The 24,844-nt window shown below is 39.1% G+C and overlaps 1 protein-coding gene across 5 annotated transcripts; it reads right to left on the bottom strand.

Moving 5' to 3' along the window:
* Positions 1-1,909: 1,909 nt before the first annotated feature.
* GANC (glucosidase alpha, neutral C) lies at positions 1,910-24,818 on the bottom strand. 5 transcript variants are annotated; one of them, XR_011097096.1, is made up of 26 exons: positions 24,686-24,818; positions 23,704-23,766; positions 23,545-23,596; positions 22,327-22,435; positions 20,595-20,722; positions 19,881-20,063; positions 18,726-18,771; positions 17,625-17,691; positions 16,283-16,379; positions 15,555-15,735; positions 14,927-15,080; positions 14,364-14,599; positions 13,300-13,426; positions 12,215-12,294; positions 11,162-11,305; positions 10,648-10,744; positions 10,160-10,261; positions 9,444-9,687; positions 8,414-8,478; positions 8,079-8,155; positions 7,001-7,075; positions 6,736-6,849; positions 6,176-6,288; positions 5,111-5,214; positions 3,962-4,255; positions 1,910-2,908 (listed from the first exon to the last, which is right to left on the bottom strand). XR_011097096.1 is itself a non-coding variant. In XM_068683967.1 (25 exons), exons 2-25 carry the CDS (start codon positions 23,756-23,758, stop codon positions 4,146-4,148), a joined length of 2,760 nt encoding a protein of 919 aa, XP_068540068.1. In that variant the 5' UTR covers positions 23,759-23,766; positions 24,686-24,818; the 3' UTR covers positions 1,910-4,145. The 5 variants fall into 5 exon arrangements, 4 of the variants coding, with proteins under 4 accessions (XP_068540068.1, XP_068540069.1, XP_068540071.1 ...); XM_068683967.1 differs by having other exon boundaries at positions 1,910-4,255; XM_068683969.1 differs by lacking the exon at positions 1,910-2,908 and having other exon boundaries at positions 4,232-4,368.
* Positions 24,819-24,844: the final 26 nt, after the last annotated feature.

Here is a 24,844-nt window from a genome sequence, read left to right as displayed (position 1 = left end):
TACTGAGGCCATTTCAACACCTGCCAGCTGGGAGTTGGATCCTCCAGGTAACATCAGAGAGAGCAGCTTGCGAGTGCTAAGATTCACTTAGTGATACCTACTTCCCATGTGAGAAGGACCTTTTCATACAGGGGCAGTAAAATTTGTAAGGGGCCCAGTATGGAAACTGGTCCATTCTGTGTGCGTTAGGATATACCAGTCTTAGAGATGTCTGACTTGAAACATTTATTATGTAACACAAGATTGGGGCGAGGGATAAATTCAGTGTCTTTATGAAAGAAAATCAAGTTGCTCTTCCTTAATCCCATTGTTCTTCTCTATAAAAAATTTTTTAATAGTTGACATTGTCTGTATGTCAAGAAAAGCCCCCTAAACCCTTACTTTTATTTTTGATTGTGAAGTCTTAAATCACACAGTGACATCAATGTTATTTTTGCCTAGTGAAACTAGTATCTAGAGTCTGGCTGATGTACGCATCGCTGACCTTTTGCTCTAATACTGTGGTATTACGCCAAAGCACTGGTTCTTTTTTGTTTCTCAGCTGTTTGCTCAATTTATTAATTTCAAATCAAGTACAACAGACCATTTCTATGGTCTTTTTAAAAACCCCATGAGGGCAATGTTTTGAAGAAGGTAATATAGCTAAGCTATACTAACCTGTAGGAGTTAAAAGTTATTAACACTTACGCTTCTAATTGTGACATTTTTTCTTTTTATCATGAATACAAGCTTCCTGCACCAACAGGGCAGTCAGAAAGGAGAGATTTGACTGTGTGTGGAAATAGGAATGCAATTGCTTCACGATAGGTTGTCCAGCTGCAGAATTGATGACTTCCTCATTACATTTAGATGCAAGGATTGCAGGTCTCATGTTTGACATGTCTCTGCCAAGCTGTCCGGCATAGCCATGTGTCACTCTATCTAGGATTTTTCAAGTGGTAAGTAAGTAAGTGGTTTGCAAGTAGTAAAATGCAAGGGCCTCTCACTGCACAACTTCAGAAAAAATGCTCATTTTGGAATAAATGTGTATATTCTGTCGTTCACCTTCTCCTGTTTTGCCCAATACAAACATTTATCTGTTATGTCTCATACACAGAGCTCTGTTTTGGAAAGAAAGACAGTAGTAGCACAAGGTGTGGTACCTGACAGACTCTTTGTAGACTGCAGAGAAGGATCAAGTGAAGGATTGGCAGTGGCTTATATATATTTGTTCTTGGGGTGGGGAAATGGCAGGTTGGCATGTCTCACTTTTAACCCAATGTTGCTCTTTACGGATGTTGAGAAGTATTTTCTGCTTATATCTGTTCAAAAAACAGCTTCTTCTTTTCTATTTTTTTTTACACTAGACAGATGGTTAGGTCTTTTTTTTTTTTTTGTGATGAACAGGAGTTGCCAGTGAAAGAAAACTGGTGTCTTTAAAGAAACACCATTTGCCATAGAAAAGAATAGATACACTGTCTGCTACAAACAGCAAAAAATCCCTTTGTCCATTAGGTATCAAAACACCCTTTGCAATAGTATTTGTTGTGAGTAGAAGTACCCCAGCCCACAACACCTGCTCAGATACAGTAAAATTCATCTACATGGATGATAATCTTTCTATTTTATTTTTATGAAGCTCTATCTGATGTTTTCAGTATCTGAATTCAGTTACTTTCTGTAGAGATATATTACAAACTTATTTCTTCATTTATGGCAAAATGTGTGGAAAAGCATGTGAGTTGCTACAAACATGAATGTAAACTTTTTTTGAATTTTTCCCCCTAAATTTATTGTATAAAGACAACTGCAAAAAGGTTTTGAGCAAATAATTCGTATTGAAGTCCACAGAAGTTAGGCACTTCATAACACTGAAAATTTGACTTATGAGTACTTTCTGTGGTGCAGATATACTGAGTCACAGCATAAATGTTAGTCATTCACTTTAATCAGATACACTTCAAATAATACTTAAATGATTCTCAACAGTAGAAATTCAGAAGGAATAAGCATACATCTCACTTCATTGTTACTTCATTTTACTTTCAAATTTCAGAAAAATCAGTTAAAACATTTCACTAAAATGCTCCAGACAATAATTACACCCTGCCAGAAGCATCACGATGCTTAAATAAAAGAAGCAATTATTAAGTAAAGCTTAGAAACTGATAGAAAAATAGGGTCTGTCTCAAAAATAGGTTTTGTCTCTCTTCTTACAGATGTATAAGATCTATATGCTACTGTCCCACCTGGATTTACTTATTTGCATTAAGCATTATTTAGTCTGCTAGTTTAGGCTGCTAGTTCCCAGCTCCTGGACTGGGGGTTCATGGTGTCTGCTAGGAGCTGAAAAACAGCTCTGCAGAATCGGGGGGTAGGAACTTAAGGGTCTAGTGGGAAACAAACTGCACTTGGTACTCAGGAGTGTAGTAGTCACACATAGTCTGCTCTGATGTTCCCAGAAATCTGCCCTGCAGAGGACAAACAGCAGCAGGTGGGAGATGACTGGGCAAGCACAGAGAGGGCTTAGGATGAGGAGTAAGAAACAACATACAAATGGACTATTATGTCCCTTTCAGTGAGCAAAAATAGGGACCGCCCTTCTCTTTTTCCTAAGATTTAATTCACTAATATTTTTAGAAAATATTTCCTTATCATATTAAAAGATACCAAGTCATTTCTGCCTTTTTTATATCCACAAAACCCAACCAATGGCACGTTTAGGTTTGACTCAAAGCAGAATTGGTTTTAAAATAATATACTTTAAAAGCGTAGCAAATGGAAAGGGCAAACAACTTGAACTGTAGAGCAGTGGGTAGCCTGTGAAGAGAGACCTCATATGGAAATGGCTGTGGAAATAAGCAGGATGTAGGACTCTCATGATGTCTTCTAGTTTTGAAAGGAAAGAAAACAGCAGGACACAGCAGTTCTGTATGCAGAGACGGTTGGAAAAAGAGGCAGGGGAGCATTAGGGTCAATTTTAAAAGAATAGGGGAGTAAGTATGAAATCAGACAACCAAATGCAGAACTTACCCCATTAATTTAAAACATTTTCTGCTATAAAGAAAATTTTAAGCACTTCAAATTTCCCTTGTGTGAATAAGCTTTTTCATTGTCACCTACAAAGCTCAAATCTCAGCCAGATACTAAAAGCTGACCAAGAAATAACTAAACTATGTGTAACAGAAGCCAGATCATAACAAGCGCTTGAAGATGTGGAGGAACAGAGCTCCACGTAAGGACCCTTGCTTCACCAGGCTAACTTTAACCAATGACATTCAATTATTCAAAACAGGTCAATTCTTTCCTAACAGAATACCTTCTACTTTTCTTTGTACGTTTGTTTTTGTTTAAGTAGAACTGGCAGAAAGAGAGGAGCAATACCGTGGAAGATGTTTCCGTGTGAGTCTAGCTGCTACCCCAACCTCCTACCACTGCTATTGACCTGTGCCTTTTCAGAAAAAGTTTCACCAGCTATTAGAAAAGACTTCTGCACTCCCACATCACTGTCTTTTACTATCATGAAACTGGCTGGCACTACTTATTCAAACTTTACTTTCAATGACTGAACTGTTCAGCTAGCCTGTTGTTTATTTTCCTGTATAGACTGCCTAATTTTGCACTGTTCTAAAGACTTAAAAGAGGAAATATCTGTAATGACCCTGGCTGTCTTCTTCTGGGTTTGTTTTCACGAGGCAGCTTGCAGACAGAACTCTGATGATAACCTCTGTATCAGGTGTACCTAATGATGTTCTTTGTCAAACTGGCACAGTTTCTCTCTTCTCAAGTACTCTAATGTGTGAAAGGTGTGATTGCCAAATACATTAAACCCCATGCCAATAAGCCACAATCTCACACCATCAAATCATGATTTCTTTTGGTGCAAGTGAAAGTAGAACTTAATCTTAAAGCCGAACTGAAGCTAGTCTGGAACAGATAGTATTTAGCTCTTTCCCCACAGATACAATCATGGTGCTATTACCTTTGCTGAACAGAAGAGCTATCCAAGTTAAAATTGGTGTTTTAAAGAAAAAATGTTGGTTTGGGGTTGACTGGGTAGGAAATAGGTTCCTTGATTTGACTGGATTCAAGTGAATGCTCTAAGTCCTCCAGACTGATTTCCCTTCAACCTTTCAATGAATTCTCTGAAGAAGTTGCATCGTATTTCACTTGACAAAAATCTTCCAGTCAGCATCAATGCTCAGGGCTAAATTTTCCAGCGTCAGCACAGAGGTCTTCGTATCGTATGTGAAAACCACTTCTTTTTCTTTCCCATCTGAACAGGACAAGAGAGTTTACTGTATTGATTTAGGTATACACTTTTGAAACACAACTATGCATGACTCCTTCCAGTTTCCAATTCAGACTCCCTGCCACCGGTGGAAAGGACTAAATATAAAACAAATAGTAGTTGCATCACTGACTTAAGGTACATCAGTTTTCCTAGAACTATTCAAAGATTTTTCTGCAAAAGTTAAGCCTTGTGTTTGACCATAGTTGTTACTTCAAGCACCCTAAAAGTCCTTAAGTTTGACAGGTAGAGGAAGGAAACCGATATCCATGATTTGCACAGTGAAGGGATGTGTTTGGAAAGCAGCCAGAAGCGAAAAGCCCTTTTTGTAAATGCTGCTGTCTATACATGTAGGATCCCTCACAACTTCTAGAGATCCCCATAAATTAAAGATGTCCAAGAGCTTTTGAATAAACAAAGTGAAGAGAAAAGTAATTTGTTCTTTGTCTGCAAATTTCCTGGTTTTGACTATTATGCAGGTTTATAGATCTTATCTGTACCTGGACTGACTGACCGGTTTTTCAATCAAAATGCTATTTTTGGTTGTATTCTGTGTAGTACAACTATCAGAACTTGGTAATTCTGAAGCACATCTACTGGTACGTTCACTGCCTTACAAAACAAGTGTTCTTCAGGTCTGCATGTAATATTAGTAGTGATTAGCTACTGGATAATTTAACTATATTCTGTCCTTGCTACCCAAGCAGCAGTACATAAACAAAGATGTTCCCTGTGCTATAGCAGTTTCTTTGTAGAGCTGTCAGTTTGTCACCTCTAATGAATGGCAGCGGTATAACAGTATTTTGAATAATTGTAGTAAAATGAAAGTCAATGCATTACCCTTGGAACAGACTGATACAGAAGTGGGTTGTTGTCCAACTCCCAGAAATACCACCCGTTCAACTACACATGTGGTGTGGTATTGTCCACTTTCGCCCATGCAGCTGAAAAAAAGAAAATTATTTCATATAGTTTCTGTCCATCAGTAGAAGTTCAGTATCACACTGAAAAAATACTGTGTTAGTCTCATCCTGAAAGTTCCCTAAACAGGTTTCCATTCCTCTATTTACATTTATCCTGAAAAAAGTAAGATTTTTCTCCCACTATCAGCTAATTTTTGACTGCACGGCAGATTTCACAAAGTTAGAAGGGGAAAACAAAGTTTGAGAAGTTTTGTGGCAAAAGCTGCAGCTTTGACACCCAGAAACATTCTAGATTTCTGTAAAATGGTAGTAGAAAACCCTAAATATAAATGTAATCTTTATTTTAATTTTGCAAGTAAAATGTTCCAGTCTTAAACACAATTAAATTTCATTTTGCAACTAATATAATTTCATGTATTTGTATTTATTATAAAGCTCTAAAAAAAGCCCTCATATCCAAATTAACCTAAAATTTTCCTTTTGGGGGAAACAATGTTATATCATTCATTTAAATTACTTTATTTTGGCAACTCTTAGATTTTATAGTAGTTTAGCAACAATCTTTCATTTCTGTCCTGAATTTTGAAGATTTTCAGATTTCATTTAAGAGATATGGGAATTTGAAGCATGCTTTTGGCTACATTATTTAATCTAATCTATAGTTTTGCTCTGTGTTAAATTTTGTAGTCTGAGGACCACGTACTGTATATTTCTGAATCCTGAGGGAATAATGAAATGCCTTTATTATTTATACACTTCACAGTGCTATTTATGCATGAGTAGTAGATTTCAGTAGTAGAAGTGTGACAGTGGCATATTTAGGTTTTGTTTCCTTTCAAGTATTTAGTGATATTTTTGGAACTTCACTAAGCAACAGATAATACTAATATTTCCTGATTTGCAAGGCAGTCATAATGAACCGGAAAACGCATTTCCAGTGACAGTATGTTGAGTGGCTTTTGTCTGCATCAATTGCTGTTACCTGGAAGACAGAATGTTCTTGTGGAAAGTGAATTTCCGGTACAGGAACTGCTTCTTGTGGAGGTACTGAAATGAATGCCCATCATCTAGGTAGAGCTCACCTATTGCATGGGCCTGTGAAACATGCCAGATAGAGTCCAAATTAACAGCAGCTTCTAGGGGTAGACAATAAAACATTTAAAAAGAAAAAGTCTCACTACATGTTATTAATGTGGGTGTCAGATGTCACTTTATTCATTAGAAAGGACAGTTGTGGGAAGTTCTGTGTATATGTCCAAGAAATTTGTGGCTTGCCAATTCTCTGTTTCTTCTTCTAAGGGAATTGCAGAGGCCTGAGAAAGGTCAGAAAAATGCTTTACCTGTGCTACACTCTGATACTTTTACTCTGAGGAAACAGTGGTAGGGAGGTGGGAGCCCCCTGACAATAAAGAACAGTAGAGGAGAGCCACTGGAAATCCAGATGCAGTTACCACTATGCTCATTGAACAGAGAACAAGCACCTAAAAAAAGCATAAATGCAGTAAAAGACAACTTTGTAAAGGGAATATCACTTCCAAGTACCTCTGTGTCCAGGGCCACATGGAGTTCATAAGAAACATCTATCATCCATTCAGTGGATTTTCCAGTTGTAGTCTTAAGAGGTATCACAGTGCCTCCTCGCTGGAATACAGGAATCTGCCAAAAACAAGGCCAGGGTAGAAAGGTTCACATACTCTTAATTGTATAATTTCAACTGAGAACAGGGAAAAATTAAGTTATTTTGTATCAAACCTCAGATATAAAATTTTACTGCAAGCACATAAAGAAAACTATTTAATTAACATACGTTGTCCAGTGTTACTGGGATCTTCAGAGTGCCTGGATCTTCCATTCGTATAAATGTTCTGAAATCATACCAAATCTAAGAAAAATGAAAAAAGAATGAGCACAACATATATGGCAGGATCTAGAAATGCTGAGGTCCAGAATGAGCATATTTATCTTGAAGTAAATAATAACAATGAAGTTGTTAGTAAGTCACAAGAAAGAGCGACACCTGAAACTTCCCACGCACTGCTCTTGCAAGCAGGTTTAACTACTTTAGGTATGGCAGGCACTGAATTCCCACAGAAATATTGATAAAATTATTTTTCTTAGCATGTTTGGAGAGCCTCATCTGTTTTTCTCCTTAAATTCAAGAAAGAATTGTTAGTATCTTCTGGTGCACTGGTGGAGTCACAAAGCTTTGCATGGTCTTTAGCATTCTCCTTTACTTCTCTCTTTCCTCTCATTTGCCTCTAGAGATGAAACTCAAGCTTTCCCTTTGGAACTATTTTCCTGAAATTCCTTCTCTTCCTTCACCTCTCAGCTGCTGCAGACAAATGGTCTGTGTAGAAGTGGATTACAGTGCCATCCTGTGGATTAATAACTCAGTTTCAGAGAGGAACTGATCTCTGTACATGTCAGTGTCTGCTATGCACATCCCAGGCTACTGAAGCTTGTATCTCCTTGTTATAATTTTTCCCTTCTTCAGCTTCCCCCTGGTTTCCTTAAGACCTTCCTTCAAACAACCCTTTTCTTCCATGTGAAAAGACAAGATCAACCCTATGTGAAACACACAAGAAAAGAAAAGGAATTGATAATTAATTGATAATTTAGTGAGTTTTTTTTTTTGTGTGTTTCATGAGAAGCAGTGAGCCTCGAGGGGAGATACAAATTATAGACCTGAGATCTGTGCATAGAAGAGCTTGGAAGAGCACAGGTGTAAATTTACTGTGAGGTATCAAGATGTAAGGAAGTCTCAGAGTGACACAGAATGGCTAACACTCAGCACAGTGGCAGCGTGCAGCAATTATGAGGTGGGGAGCTGGGAGGTTGCCATATAAAACACTTGTGTGGGCTGAGCAGCTTTGTATGATCCTCACCTCCTCTGACCCTGGAAGCAGAACACTCACTGCCTTGGCCTCTTTGTCCGTGACTGGATGCACCAACAGAGCATTTCCTGGAGTAAAAGATAAACATGGCAATGAGTGACTGCTGTGGTTCTCAAAGCTGCATCCCATCACAGTGCTGTGTGTTGCCTTGGGGTTGTCAACCTCCCAAAGCCATTTTAAGGGCTTGCTTGAGGCCGGCATGTCTTATGTTCACTTTGTACTGGGAAAAAAGGCATGTGTGAGGAGCTCGTGATTGCTCAGTCTCATTCTGTTATGGTACCATAATGCAGCTGGGCTGTATTGCTCACCCACCGACACCTGCTTACCTAGCATGTACTCGTTTTCCACACCAAAAGTTTCTAATTTCCCTGGAAACTCTACCCAGAGAGGCCTGCAGAAAGACAGACAGTGGAATTCAGTTAGTTTCTCTTCTCCCACCACCTTGTTCAAGACTTTCTGGCATTTTAGGTTCCATTTTTCTCCCTCTCCTTACAGCTCTCAAGAACTGAAGATAAAGTAACGTCCTCTTCTGTGCCTTAAAGTACCACTTCTAAGTCACTGATGAGATTTACCAGTACAACACAGGCTATGGCACTCCTATATGTCCACTGTTTAGCGCCCTAAACCCTTGCTTTCTTCCTTCCTGCCTTCTTCCCTATGAACTTGCACTACAGATGCCTTCCCTCTAGCAAAGGAGAGATGGATGCATCTTCCTATCAAAGTTGACCAACAATGCTGAAACCTGATGAGCTAGTCCCTGACTAGTCCTTCCTGTTCTCAGAAGCTCACTACTGCTTTTGCAGTATGTCACAGACTGGGTAACCTCCACCAGAAGTTCAACTTCTTCTGTTCTCAAAAAAGGGAAGTGCAATAGGTGCCCAATAGGTGTCATATATTTAAAGTTTGAGATAGTATAAGAAAAACAGTTCATTCAAATTACAGTCTGCAGCAATTCTCCGGGTTTCCTTATAAAGAAAGCCTGGCTCACCCACTTACTTACAGACCTTCACTTGTTCACTGTAGCCTTGTTGGTCATGTGGGTGCTAATGAGACACATTTTCCACTGTGTCTGTGAGAAAAATACCATGCTTCCTCTTTAGTTCTGTACCTACTGCAGTAAATTTAACATATTCAAGGCTTTATTTACATTGTGGGCAGTACACATCAATGCCAGCTTCATTTGAAGGCTTGCAGAAAGGAATAAAACAGAATGTAGACATTTTTGTGCTTTTTCTTTCTTTTTTACTATTTAAATAAGTAATCACAAATGTAAGAGAGAGTAATTCAGTAATTTAAGTTCTTCATCTAAGTAACTTCCTGAGGATAATCACTAAACCTCCTGACTTAAGTGCTTACCTCATAACTGGTTCAGCCACTGTGTGTGCCCGATAGAACAGTGTGTATAAGTATGGCAGGAGGACGTAGCGTTCTCTAATGGCTTCCCTGATGATCTGGGTGTTCTTCTCCCCAAAGAGCCACGGTTCTCGCCGTTTGCTCTCCATGTTAGAGTGACCTCTGAAGAAGGGCTGGTAGGCTCCAGCCTGATACCATCGAACAAGCAATTCTGGTTCTGGGTCTCCAATGAACCCTCCCACATCAGCTAGATATTGCGCAGACAGATAAAAATACACATTTTTGGAAATTATTCTGAAAAACTCGAAGATCTCCTCTAACAAACATTCCAAGGATATAAATTCATGAATTTCACAGTGTACTTGCAGTTCTGCTGTTGAGTTACTGCTTGTCCAATCAAGAGCAGATAATGGAGGTAATAAGTTATCCTTTAATAAAAATATCAAGACCTTTTGGAGGCTGAGTGCCTTCCCCTGTGGCAGAGGACTGCAACACTGATACTGCAGACCATCACCTCGAGACTGTCGTTCCAGGACACAAACACTACAGAAGACTAAGAGGAGAAGTGATGGTGAGAGACAGGTTTTTAGCATCTGAAATCGTTTGTGAATCGTCTGTGAATCCAACTGGAAATGCTGTTGAGCTTTTCACTATCTGTGTTGAAGTCTGGTGGCACTAGCAGATTTTGTGTAGTGAGCAACTCCAACTAAACAGCTTACCTCCACAGAATGAAATCCCTGCCAGGCTGATGGTCAAAAGCATTGGAATGGAGATTTTCAAGTAACCCCACTCTGCTGTGTTGTCTCCAGTCCACACTGCCCCTGAAATTTACTCAGTCTCAGGCTTACACAGGAAATTCAGGTGTATGATTCAACTTATGCTTGCAGTTAAGGAAAGAAAACAGGGATGGTCATGAAAACTGGTGAACTGCTGTTCATTGCAACTTTTTTTTTCTTCCTTTATATGCATGCTCCTGAAATATCCGAAAACCATAGTGCTTTGTCCCAGGATAAGGATTGCTATTCTGACTTTAACTTGTACATGCTTTGCCAGCCCTTACTCGTATTTTTTTAATCACTTGCACTTGTAGGATGTCACTATTCCAGTATTTCTAAGATATAGAAATATGTATCTGTCCTCTCTAGACTTAACTACTATATACCAAGCTCAAGAAAACAAACCAGAAGGAAAGCTAGTCCTTGCTTACCATACTTCTGTGACCCAGCAAAGAACGATCGTGTGAGAACAAATGGTCTTTCCTTTCCTGAAGATCGTTTGATGAGTCCTTCTGCAGTCGCCATTTGCTGAAAATCATGAATATAAAAGTCAGGAGGATGAGCTTTCCAATTAAAAAATTTGCAACGCTGCCTTTTTAGCCCTTCCTAGTCAGGAAAATTAAGAAATGAGTGCCCACAAATAACAGCTATTGTTAAACCAACACGTTCCTACTACAATATACTTGAACAACAACAAAATATTAATTTTGTGTAGTCACAGCCAATGTCATTACATTGTTACATTAGAGATGTATGGATATTGTCATACTATCTTGTGACAGAGACGTTTATTTCAAATACGGCAATACCTATTACAGCAGAATTTCATTCTGTAACCTGATGGAGGTTAGAGCATACCTATTACTGTTTAAATACAATCCTTATCACATTAGGCATACCCTGTAAGGGCAGATAATTGCTGGTCTGTGTCTCCAGATACTCTACCTGGTAGAATCCATAGAGGTTGTGCAATTCCCGGTGCTCCCAGTTGTTGTAGTGCACAGCATCTTTCTGCATTGTTAGCTCTGCTCCTTTGAAAACTGATGGCTCATTCATGTCATTCCACACAAAGAGGATATTAGTGGACCCCTATGGTACAGGGTTGCAGTTAGGACATAAGACAGGCATTGCTGAGACTTAAATCTCTATAGTGGGTGTCAGCCCAGTCTGGGGTTTGAGTAGGAACAGCAGCAGCAAAGCAAGGTATGGTTATTATGCTCCTGTGGTCACTTGAAAGCTGCCAGTCATTCCCCCCTTCTCTCTTGGTGGCTTTTGCGTTCAGGGTGGCAGTCTAAAAGCCCAGTTGATTTTTGTAGTTCTCATAAAACTCAACGGAGTTGCGAAGTCACCTGCTGTTCCCACCTTCTGGTAAGGGAGAAGAGGCAGAGAAGGCCAAAAGAGACGTAATAAATAGCCATGAAGGAAAAAAAAAATAAATCAGAGGCCAGAAGAGAAAAACTGTAGAGGAAAAGCACCAGGGGAAATGCCAAGCAAGGTCTGTGAAGGGAGTGATTAGCTTTGCAGTAATGTTGAAGCAACCTTCAGTGGAGGGTGGGAGAAACTGGAGGTGTCTGGTAGTGTCCACCCAGGCACCTTCAGCACTGGGCCGAAGTGCTGAAAGGAATGTGAAGGAGATGTGACCATGAGCTATGACAGCACTCCCATCTCACTCCTTGTGTGTTGTCATGGTAGTAAAAACAGGTAATGCAGCAGTGGTGTTAGATGATGGGCTGCTAAAATGCCTGCACTGTCCATCCTACTGCTACAATTAAGTAAGCAGTTTCAATGGCAGAGTACAGGGTCTAGCTTTCTCAGTGTAGACAAGTCCATGGAGAGAATCCTTCTATGGTATTTCAGTTTCTCACGATATTTTCATGTATGTTATGATAATACAACTACAAAATCCACCAACTTGCTTAGCCATTTTTTTTTATCTTCTCTCTTTTACCCGTTTTTGGGCTTTCTGGAGCATGTAGATCAGAACAAATCAATACACACCTTGTATGTTTTGAAGGCAAATTGATCTGCATACCATTTTCGCACTTCAGGATTGATGAAATCTAGGTAACAAGACGAACCTGTGGATGTGGGAGATCCTAGTTATTTAGCTGCTTTTAAGAGTATGTGTTGTCTTTGCACCTAAATACAGCAGCTTACAGCTAGAATGCTTTCCACAATAGGCAGCAATAACGTGGTTGATATTGTTTCTGAGACAAAAGCCCCAAAACAAATTCCAGGCCAACATGGAACTCAGTACACCTCTTGCCACTATCTGCAGATCAACACATGTAGGCTCTGGAGGTCTGAAGCTCAGCACCATTTCAGAATGAATGCCAGCTGTTTGAAAAATGTTTGGATGTTAGCAGGAAGCCAGGGAGAAACGGCACCCTTGGAGTTCTGAACTTGAAACAGGAAAGCGACATTGTGAAGCTGAATAACAACGTCCTGAGATGTATGAGTGAAAGACCAATTGTTGCAGTTATATGTTCATACATATGCACAGGGAGAATAAAATGGTAATAGTTAAAAACTGCCATGCTACTAGAAGTTGTAACATACCCTCGATTTTTTCTGTATTCATTGATGTTCCACAATGTTTGTGGGCTGTCTGGAAAGAACAAGGACACCCTCTACCAACTCACTCTGAGATAACCTCATGAAAAACAGCATGTCAAATCACTGTATTGTGATTGAATCAGTCTTCAGTTTCATGGTTCACTTAATTTTCACCCAACCTACAACAGCTGTGTTCAGTGCAACAGACCAGACTAGATTTATTTTAACCAGAACAAGTTTGAGAAGAGGGGATGGTTGTTCTGATCAAAACTTTTCTAGCTCTAGGCACTGGGACTATTTGTAGAGCCAACAGACACAACAAAGTTTTATGGCCGAGGCAGTTAAAACATGAATGTACAAAAGACAAACTAATCAAAAGTATTTGAAATTATGAATTTAAAAAAAAAAAAAAAGCATTGTGAGAAATTAATTCTACCTTAATGGCTCCCAATTCTGCAAAATTTTTAAAATTAACAGCTTGAAATGCAGATCGAACAACTTTTTTTTTTTTTTTTTTTTTTTTTTACCTGGCCAACAGATGCCCTCAAAATCTTGTCCATTTCTGTCTTTCACAAAATATCCCTTGTCTTTTCCTTGTGAATACAGGGCATACATGGGATCCGCTTTAATGTGGGGGTCTACAATGACGACAAGCTGCCAGGATAAGAAAATAAAGTGCATCATTAGCATCAACTCCAGTTAGTGAAACAGGGAAATTTAACTTTTGATACAAAGCAGATAAAGAGTTCATTTCAGGTAAAGAAGGTAGCTATGTCACTCATTTTAGAAAGCATTTACCTATGTTTGTATATCCTGCACTACACATATGTGTAACAGCTAATTTACAAGGAAGGCATGAATTCATACTTAGTCCCCTGAAATGTTTCAATTGAAATCTAATACCCCACTCCCTGAAAACACAATGTTTAATTCATGGCTATATTCTGTGAATGGGAAAACATACTTATTTGCCTTAAGACGTTTAAATATATCTTAGTTTGTATGACATACAACAACAACAGAAATTCCTACTGTTTTTAACATCCAAGTATTGTATTTTGCAGGTACCTTCTTCTGCCATTAACTGCCTTGCCCTAAAGCTGAGAAGGTACTAATAGCTCCAACTAAGAGACTATAAAGCTTGATGCTATTTCAACAGTTCCCCTGTTGGCAAACATCAAGCATTAAGCAATTCACAACTTTCAGATGTTAAACATATACATTAGAAAGAAAAACTGAAGCAAGGACAGCTGAAGGAAGGTTGGCATAGTGGTGAAAGCTCACATTACGTAGAAGGATTTTCTCCTTTGTTGATCAGGGACAGCACTGGGCTGCTTCTTTAAGATGGAGCTTCAAAGGGGTCAAACAGCCTGATGCTCAGGGTACTAAACTAACTATGAAACAATATAATGGCATGAAGAGGTGGATTAAAAAAAAAGCTTGCACATGAGAAGCATCACCAGACTGCAACACAATCTAATTTACTTTGTTAATTACACTGTTTCTAGTGTCTCAAGTACTTCGGTTAAGGCTGATTGGGTAACTTCACACTACAAATTAGTATTTCATTCCTTCCTGATATATTATTTACCTTGCGTTTTTTCTTCCTGAGAAGTTCCTGCATCCTCTTGGGGTTCTGGAATTTCTTCTTGTCCCACGTAAAATACCTCTTCCCATCTGTGTGTTCTATGTCCAGCCATATCACATCGTATGGAATGTCATGTTCATCAAAACCTGCATCTACTGCCTTGACATCTTGCTCATCTTCATAATTCCAGCGGCACTGATGGTAGCCCAGAGAAAAAAGGGGAGGTAGGGCTTGAGTGCCTAGGAAGAGTATATGAATGAAGCTAACAGTGTTAATGCTTTTCAGAATTTCTTCTGAAGACTTTACAGAAAAGTTAACCTGAGAGTCATGATTAACATGTACTCTGTTTGGAACCGGGAAATGCTGGGCTATTTTACGTCTAGAGCATGTTCTTCACACCCAAGTGACTGGGACTGGGAGTTGTTCCCAAGTGATTGGGAACAATTGGCCTACTGCACCCAATGGGCAAGGTACATATTAACCTTCTCTTGAGTACATAATATTCCTTGGGGAATCTCCCAGGTAGATTTGTCATACCGACTGACTCCAATTATTTAAGTTAGTACCTGTCAGTTGTGCAAATTGTTTGAAGATATCAAATGCAGTTGGTCCCATCAGCAGGAAAACATCAATGATCCCACTTTCTGACATCCAGCGCACATCAGTTAGAGGCACTGCCCTCTGCTTAGCAGTATCTGCAGCAGATCCGGACTGTATGTGCTTTAAAGGAAACCAAAGTAGAGCTGAATTCTTCTCTATCAAACTTTTGTTCATTAAAGGATCAAAGATGGAGACCCATGAAATTCTACCACTAAAACGTATCTTGCAGGTATTAGAAAAACACAGTTTATTATATATTCTTAGCAAATCCTTTACCTTGCACACTGGTTATGTGAAATAAAGAGCAACAGTTAAAGATCACATAAAATGGTGAGGGGCAAGGTAATTAGAACTTTTTTTTGACTAGTTTCTAATAATTCATGAGTAATAAAGAAAAGGACCAATTTTAATCATGTAATCAAGTGTTGGAATAAAGCAAGATTTTTTCACTATTTCAGTTTTAGCAATAATTCACATATTTGTGCTCAAGAGTTGATGTGATCTGTCTCCAGTGATGTTGCCATCTTGCTTTTGGCCCCCACTTGTAGTGTTTTCTTTTGATATTAAATTCCGAGGAAAATAGGCAACTCTCACCTCAGCTACTGCCTTTGTATTAATATCCACCAGTGTTTCTGAAGAGTTCAGCCAGAAAATCCCTGAAGTTCTGTTAGGCTTGTGTGCTAAGAGAAGGGGCACTGAACCATAAATACCTATTTTTTCATGTATCTTGTGTCCGAAGATGTCCAAATTATAAAGCCGGTAGGCATCACCATCACTAGGACAAAGAAAAAGATGTATTTGTTAGATGTAAGCATCCTGAACCAGGCCAATTTTAGCTCTACTGTCATTCCACTGAACTCACTGAACACTCTGTATTATGGTCTTTTGTTTACCCTCCAGGCTGAAATGTGGACCTTCTATAATACTGCTTCTTTGCTTTGGTCCTACCTATCTCAATCAAGCAACATTTTGGCTATCAGTGAGAATACTGCTCACTTATTCCAAGCCCTGAAATAAAAATTCTGAATTCTTCTGTCCCCCATGAAGTTGCTCTTTTAAGAATTCTGCTTAGATGTGACTAATTGTGCAATTCTGAATAAAGACAGCATAGAAATTTGATAGAGAACAAAAGGGGCCATTCATGAAATTGCAGAATGTAAAGCAGAACAACTCACTCCGCATGGACAGTTTATGACTCAGTTTGCTATATCATTAAAATAAAATATGGGATATAATATACATATTTCAAGCTGCTGTTTGTATTAAATCATTTACATGGTATTATAGCTCTCCTCTGCAATAATACAATCTGCTAGCTTTACCTTGTGTTTTTGAGAAGTAGTGATTCTGCGTGTTGTGGTATTCCATAGACATGGTCAAATCCATGTAAAGAGAAGTCCACACCTACAGAACTTGGACCTGAGGTAATAACATTAAAAGAGAATAGCACAGAGTTCCATTCTTGGGCTTAGCTGAAACCAAGAAAGCATCACAACCTAATTGTAAAAAAAATAAATAAAAAAGCAAATTTTAACAATTAGCTTTTTCAAACTTGTTTTCAACTTCTTTCATCATTAGTTATATACTGCAGAGGTAACATTTTCAACAGATTTTATTGTATTTCTTCCAGTTTTGATCTGCTTAAGATAAAACGAAAAAAAAAGAAAGAAAAAAAAGAAAAAAAAAAAAGCACGTAATAGTTCCTTTACTATGTAGTAAAACTGCTTAAAATGATCTCCTATTTCTATCCTAGCAACTACAAGCCAATCTTTGCAGCACAGTGGTACAGCAGAGTGAACATCAGAGTCAGAATTGCTTGTTTTCTACACTTTTCAGCTACAGGCAGTGGCTTCAGTATCAGAATCTTACCGCAGGGACTTTACTCCCTCAATACAGAGAAGCAGCAAAATCATGATGCTGGCCTAATATGTCAGACGCAGCATGAATAATGAGGGCAAAAGCTTCCTTCTTTTTTTTCCTGTGTGTCTCAACGGTGAAGAGCAGAAACCTCTATCACCACAAGGAAGCTCTTTTAGACTTCCCTCTGCATACTGCAGCTGCTGAGCAGTGCCAGTTGCCACAGAAGGCTGCATGATAGAAGTAACAGACAAAGCTAACAGAATTAGTTAATGCAGAATGCAACTGGACAGGCAGCAAAGGGTCATGAGTTTTTGTAATTCATAATTTAAACTGTATTTGAGCTTCTGACTTCCAGGTATCTATCCCCTTCTTAGTGTCCCTTAAGACTGCTCAGTACTTTCCTTTGTAGTCCCCCACTTCAGAAGTTTCTCTGCAACAATTATTGCTTAGATACCATGATTTCTGATATGTCATCAGAATAAACATGTGAAATCAATGTTAATATATAAAAAGCAGAAAACAACAAAAAGAAATAGTGTATTACATAGTAGTCAGCCAATGCAGATTAGTGTTACACTTGGAAATGGCAGTTAGCTGATGAAATGCGTCACAGATGAACAGAAATCTAATGATTATTTCCAGTGCTTCTGTCAGATTTGTTACCCACTGACACCTTACAGGCAAGTTAAAAGGTTTGAGTGAGACATCGATAAACATTAAGCAGCTAAACAGAAATATGAATGAATAAAGGTCAATACATGTACAAAGCAGTAAAGACATTTTCAGAACTAAATTGAGACTTACCATGAGCTTTGAAATCCAAGAAACTGCCAAATTTCTCTTGCCAGAGACCTAGATCCTCCTGTTTCTCCTATATAAACAGAAATAGCTAAGCCTGTAAGTGCAACTACTCACACCATGTACTAAGAAAAATGTCTTTATTCACATGAGATTCATGAATTGTTTTTTTTTTTTTTTTTTTTTTTTTTGTCAAATATGGCTAATATAAATAAATCCAAAATGCAGTTCAGATTCTGCTGCAGCAGTGTGAATCCTCCAAAGCAAGAACACTCCTTGGCAGAATCCAGAGTTCAGATGCATGTATGCTGAAAGCAGCATAGCTTCTCCAGTTTTTAACAGGATGGTACAGTAAGCCATCTGCTCTACAGGAGGCTAAAATTGTCATGGGCATACCTCAGCCTCCTGAGAAAACTGGCATGTGCCTATATGCACTGCCAGGACCTGGCCTTTTTCCAGAGGGCATCTTACATCAGTACTAAGCATGGATGTATGTATAGGCATATCTTTGGACTGTTACAAAAGAGGTCTCTTTCTTTTGAAACTCTCTTTGCAAAGAAAAGGGAATTTGAAAATGACCAAATATCAACAGGAAACTCCTTGTTACATATGTAGTCCAAATTAAATGAGAGATCAAGAACGAAAGAGGGAAAAAAAAGTAAATAAAATGGCCATGGAAGACATTTTAAGCCAGATCTACGTGCTGATGCCTCCTACAGCCCTGGTAAAACACATACTGCTGTCTGAAATACCAGATCCTCTTTGAATTTCACTGAAAAAATTATTAGATTAAGAAAAAAATATATTTGATACATCTCATAAAGGAATAGCTGATGTGGGACTTTCAGTTACTATCATCTCTCATGTGAATGAAAGGCCCACAAAGCCCAAAGTGCACTGTAATACATTCCAATAGCGAAGAAAAAGAACTGCATTCTGGTGTCACGATAAAGATGAAGTCATGGCAATCTACTGTATATTATGTGCTGCATGTTAGTTTGGCTGTTTGTAAGAACAGTACCAGAAGAAATCACAAATGTGATTCTGTTTAATCAATTCTCGTTTCTACAAAATATTAATGATGGAATTGGAGTAAGCATAGGCTACCTTAGAAGAATCACTTGCTGCCTCCTTGTTTTCTGCTGTAGATTTTCTAGTGAAAACAAATATATAAAAAATAATCAGTTTATTGTTAACATATGGAAGGATTTAAAATAGAAAATCCATATAGCATTATGCATTCACTTACATATTATATAAGTGCTTTAGAATCACAGACTCATCTATATTGGAAAAGAGTTTCAAAATTATCAAGTCCAACCATCTACCTGACCTATCATTAAACCACGTCCCTTAGCGCAATGTCCACACAACTAAAAAATATCTCCAGGGATGGTGACTCTGCCACTTCCCTGGGCAGCCTTTTCCAATGCTTGACCACCTTCTCTATGAAGAAATTCTCCCAAATACCCAATCTAAGCCTCCCCTGAAAAAAAATGAGATTGTTTCCTTGTGTCCTAAGGTGCCAGACTACTCTGAAAACTGATGTAATTGTAGAGAGCTCTGATTGGCAAATCATTTTAATATTTGATGTCCTAAAATAGCCTTCACTCTACACTTGAATTAAATTCATCCTTTCAGATTCCACATTTATTTCTATCTGTGCCAGCATTTTACCCACTCAGAAGATCCTCATGTCTTTGTTCTCTATTAAGGGCTCTCTGTTAATTAATTTTTTTCAAATAATTCTTTCTATGAGAAACATGCTTGCTATGCCTGTTTCCTAGCCATGACATGGTCTGCTTTGTAAATTCTCATTCTTCCAGCACTTTGCAGTGGGACTGATCTGCAAGCTCATATATAGCATATTGTAACTTACTTGAAGAGCTTATATGGTGAACAAAACTTACCTGAAGAGTAAGTTTACTCACAAAATGAGGCAAAACTAAGAACCTTATCATATTACTGTCGTTCACTCCCCAAAAGACAAGGGGAACATGACACTTTAGTTTATTAAAGAATTGGCTAATAACTTAGGTTAGCATGAGCATATGTCTGCTGTAAGGGATTCAAAGAGTCTGCAGCTAATTGATTTAGACATTCTTTTTTAAAACTTCACTAGCATACTTACTGGCACGAAGTAATAGAGAAGACAGATTTCAATATGTGGGAGTTTCTATCACAAAAATTGCTATTCCAACATAATTGTTTATTTTCAGCTACAGCTCAATTACCAAATGGTGGGATAGACAGGTACTGTACCTATCACTAGGAGGTGGTTGGAGGTGCTCAAAATATAACAACCCATTGGAATTCATGCTCAGAACAGTCTCACCCTTGGACTGTAGCTCAACCTGGAAGGGGTTTGCTGTGACTTGAAGCGTGTAGTCCTTATTAACACTTGTCAGCACCAAAATACCTGCCTCCTTCTGGGATACAGAGAGTCTGTCAAATGAAAAGCAACAACAGTTTTATATGAATCAGCAGCATGTGAAATCCACTGTAACTAAATGCAATCTGAAACAAAAGATAGGCTAAGACTGCGTACATTACAAAACCTCAAGGCTTGTGCTGAGGTGATGAACCCCAGAAATACATGCTGGGTTCAGGCTTCAATGCACAGTGCAACAGGTGGACGCAGAACTACCATGAAAACTACCCGGAGTTTGCATTCCTTTCACATCAGTATGTAATGCATTTAGTAAAAATGATGCAGTGTAACAAGTAGACTATTTTTCAGTTTAGTCAAACAGCCTCACGTTTCTAATATATATGACAAAATTTTCTCCTATGTAGTTAACATGAATTTTTGAAAGCAAATTAACCACGTACTTTTTTATTTTCTCTTCCTGTAACAACTTTACAACATGGAGAATCAACTGTAGTGTGGTGCAAATGAGGGAAAAGGCAAAACAACCTTGCAAATGAAGCTGTAAGTTACTAAGTAAGGTGCTAAATCATTGTCCCTTCACCTACCTCTGGGTGGTAGGTTCCTTTATAAGAACATCAGGAACTTCATATCTTGCTCTGAGAGGAGCTGCCTCATTAATTTTAATCCTAAAAATATTGCCTTCTATTTCATATATTTCTACTTGTAGAAGAACCTGGGAGCAAACACAGATAAACTGGTAATGATAAAAAACATCAACTTACTTTTCAACTTAACATCATCAGACACTTTCCGTCTGGAAAAAAGCACTCATGCCTGCTTTCTGATTTAATGTTCTTTAGTACTACAAAATAACAGTCACCATCCACCTAATTTACACCAGCTAAGTCTGCTTTGCTGCTTTGAAGAGCAACTGTTTTAAAGTGGATTCTTTATCTTCATGCCTAAAATATTTGCAGCTCTCCCCACAAGTAACAAGGAAAACAGGGATAGTATACAATAACCTTGAAGTTTGGGTAATTTTAGTACTGTGGTGTAAATGTAAGAGCATGATACTACTGAGATGTGGGCTTTTTGTAAAAGCATCAGTGCTCTGTGTTCACTGGTATTCACGGTGGTACTTGGACTGATGACCCATGTCAGAAAGACACCTGAAGAAAAATGGATGATACTGCTCTACTCATAAAGACGTGTAACTAGCTATTTTACACTTCAGGGAACTGTAAACTCACTTTGTTCTAGCTCACACAAAATGACTCATTTTTATTCTGTGGAGAATCTCTATGCAAGAAATCAGATATTATTTTTTTTTCGCACTTCTGTTTTTTTCACTTTCTGAATCTTTTCTCCCATGAGACACAAAAATTGGATGAAGAATTTTGGCCTGCTATCTTTTCCTTTTACCTGGGAGCTAATCAGTACCACTCTCTTCAAAGACATGAAAGAATGAAAGTGCCATAAGACTAGATGGAGGGTAGGCAAGGCAGAAAAAATGATTTGGAGTTCCAGATTCTGCTTCTTAGGATACACTTCATATTATGCCATCTTTGAATAAACTCCCAGTCTACAGAACTGCAGGGTCTTCAGTCTTTCACCTATGTTAAGATCTAGGTGGAAAAAAAAAAAAAAAAAAAAAAAAAAAAAAAAGACTCCTTTTTCTATGCTGACTTCAAAGGTCAGATTCAACACTGAAGGCAGATAATACATTCATACACATTACCTGCGTAATGCGATGCTTAGAGCATGGAATGGGGAGAGCTGCCATTCCAAACTCCCATAACCTGAGGATGGTTTATGTTGCCTTTTCCCTGAGTATGCTAGCTGGTATTCTGTCAAATTAAAGAAATGGAAGATATCCCTCTTCCTGGATCTCTTTTTATATATGAATAATTTGATAGGTGAGAAAGACTTTTTTCCTACAAGGTTGCCATTCATCAATTATGGGAATACAAAGGTATGCTTGAGAGGTGTTGAAACATGTGTCTTCTTATTCCGTTATGGAAAAATGATTTATTATTTTGGAATAGTGGGGAAAACCTGAATTAAAAACATTTTTTTCACATAAAAAGAGTCGATTTAGATTTTTAATAAAGTCAGCACAGATTTTTTTTTTAAGTTCCTTAAAATGTCCTCCTTAAAATGTCCCTTTTTCTTGCTCAGTCTCAAGTTGTCAAATAAATACTGACTAGTAAGGACATCTTTAGGCTGATACTTTGCATCATAAGTACCTACCACTGAAGTATCTCAAAACTTTCTGCAAGCATTATCAGACCTGGTGATAATATTCACTGCTCTTTCTTATACTAGGTAAGATCTCACCTTATTCTCCTCATGAATAATTTGGAATTTGACATTCTCATCACTTAATGTGACTGAATCCAGCAATGCTCGATACAAGGATTTTCCAGGACGTAGAAGTTTCTGACGCCTGACAAGACAGAGAATTGTTTTTAGTCTCCCTACTTGTGGCTTATATCACACACAGGGACATAATATTAAGTTGGAAATATTTACTAATCATTTGTCTTGAATTTTTTCAAACATTTTTTATTAGTGCTTCAAGTAAAGGGGAAAAAGAGGGAATATAGTTCTAAGCAAACATGTATATAAATGAGATGGAAAATAGGGGGGCCTGGTCAACCAACACCATCCCAAAAATCATTTTTTAAATAACAGGATAAATTCAAGTGACCAACTAAAATCAAAGTTGCCCAGTTACATTTCACTTCTTTCCAGAACTCCATAAATTTCATCGGAATAATCCATTTTTTATTTTGTGTTACATACAGTAATGTTTGGTTTCCAACCCTCCAGTTAACAGCTTCTACATTCTGTAGTGATGAAGCAATACATATTTTTAATTTGTAAGCTCCTGGATATACACTGAGGAAATTGATTTTCAAGGGATACTCATGTATCTACTGACCTAAGAAGGCTCTCTGCTTTGCAAGACCCAGTGCTTGAGCTGCTAAAATGAAAGCAGGAACTGAACAAGGAGAGTGGCCAAAGTCTGGATGGGCTGCTACAGAGTTTTAACTGCAGTTTTTGGTCCTGATGATGTTTTTAGGACAGAGACCCTGAAATAAAGGCTCTGTCAACTGTTTGGAGAATTCTCCTTGCGGAGTTTTTAAACTGTTTGAAGATGGGTGTCCTCGAAGGGATGCTTCTTTATCAATAAACTGACTTGGTTTACTTGCAAACAGACATTATGCAGATGTGAGCAATCACGCAAAGGATTTAGTTTAAAAGTAGAGCAGAAACATGATCTGAGGCTTGCCACTGTGCAGTAACTTCCTGTCAAGAAATTAGATGTCTTAAGTTAAAACGGTGATAGGTGAGAGAGGGCTGATGTGAAAAGATGTCTTGCTCCCATTGGCAAAATATTATCTGGAACTTCAGAACATAATTTCCTGAAGAACGGAATTGGGTAGTTGAAACTATAACCCTGTATGTCAGAGGCTAATTGGTGTAACACTGGGCAACCATTTGTTTTACCTAGGCAACATTAGACAGGATACAATGGAGGTGAGATTCTACCTTTTAAAATATGCTGGCCGGTTAGTGGAATGCTCACTTTGAAAGGAACATCCTGAAAGTAGCACAATCGTTGTGATTAAAAATCAATGTGAAACTACTTCCTGTAACTTTTAAGAGTTGTCAAAACCAAAAACCCTACACTACAATTCTTCTCTTTACCTGTAAAAAGCAATTTGGTTGCATTCCTTAAAGTTGCTTTTGTCCACAGCTTCATCTTGAACACTAGAAAGAGCAGAAAACATTTACATGTGTTCAGAAACCACCTGTTGACAGATCAGATGACGGGTGTCTCCCTTTAGAGTGGTGAGGATTAAGGAGAGTGGAGACAACCATGACATAAAACGTGTTGGACTCTGAACTACTGTGTTTGGATATAGGAAAAATTTGTATGCATTTAGGTCAAAGCTAAGCCATTTCCTTTTAAAGTGATAATTTTGACAGCCAGTTGGATCTGTGACTAACAGAGATGAATTTCTGCATAAGTGAATTCTTGGGGCTTTGCATTTTGAAGCAAGTTCTCTCTCTGCAGTCCTTAAAAACTATCTTCCAGTAATAAAAATTGACAGGACTGGCAGAAAAGGAGGAATCCTGTGTCCCTCTTCTGCCTGCAGTGGGACTAGCGAAGAGGAGGCTTCTGTTGGCTCTACCAACAGCTCTGTGTTATCTCGGGACTTGAGAGAACTTCTAGATGTATTAGAAAACAGTAAATTTTTGGCCTGCCTGAAAACATTGGACTGCCAATAGCGCCTGTCATCAGCACGTTTCCCCTACCATACCGAGTTCAGCCACGCATGGAAGAGCATTAGGTTTTATTTAGTCCTGCCAAACGAAGAGCTGACGCTCACAGGACGCTAATTACACACACAAACACCACACACAGACGCAGAGGGCAGCCGTGGGTGACAGCAGCAGCTCACCGAGCACTCACAGCCCCGGGGGACCTCCCCGCAGACCGCCCCCCCTCCCCGTTCCGGCCACGTCCCCGGCCCCCTCCCGTCAGCTGAAGGCCCCGCGCAGCCGGGGGCGGCTCGGCCACGTCCCACCGGCGGCCGGCTCCGGGCCCTCCGCTGCGTGCAGCCGGCCCGGCACAACCGGGAGCGAGCAGCGGGCCGGCCGGGGAGCCGTTAGCGGGCAGCGTTACCTGGCTTCCCCCGGCACCGCCGCCTCCATCGCGGCTGCTGCAGCCGGAGGGGCGGCAGCGGAGGCCGGGCTTCCCCGGGGGTGCCCTGCGAAGCGGAGGGGATCGGAGGCCGGGCAGCGGCTGCTCCGCCCCCCCCCCCCTCCTTCCCGGCGCCGCTCC

Source organism: Anas acuta, chromosome 5, assembly GCF_963932015.1.
Source record: "Anas acuta chromosome 5, bAnaAcu1.1, whole genome shotgun sequence".
NCBI lineage: Eukaryota > Metazoa > Chordata > Aves > Anseriformes > Anatidae > Anas > Anas acuta.
This window is presented reverse-complemented; position numbering and strand designations above follow the sequence as displayed.

Bases quoted from the DNA above. Each gene is read 5' to 3' on its own strand.
- GANC (XM_068683967.1), bottom strand. From the start codon at position 23,758: ATGAAGCTGTGGACAAAAGCAACTTTAAGGAATGCAACCAAATTGCTT. The intron at 15,081-15,554 runs GTGAGAGTTGCC...TTTCCTTTAAAG, and splicing joins ATACAAAGGCAGTAGCTGAG to CACATACAGTCCGGATCTGC. The intron at 10,745-11,161 runs GTAGAGTATCTG...CATGATTTTCAG, and splicing joins ACCTCTATGGATTCTACCAG to CAAATGGCGACTGCAGAAGG.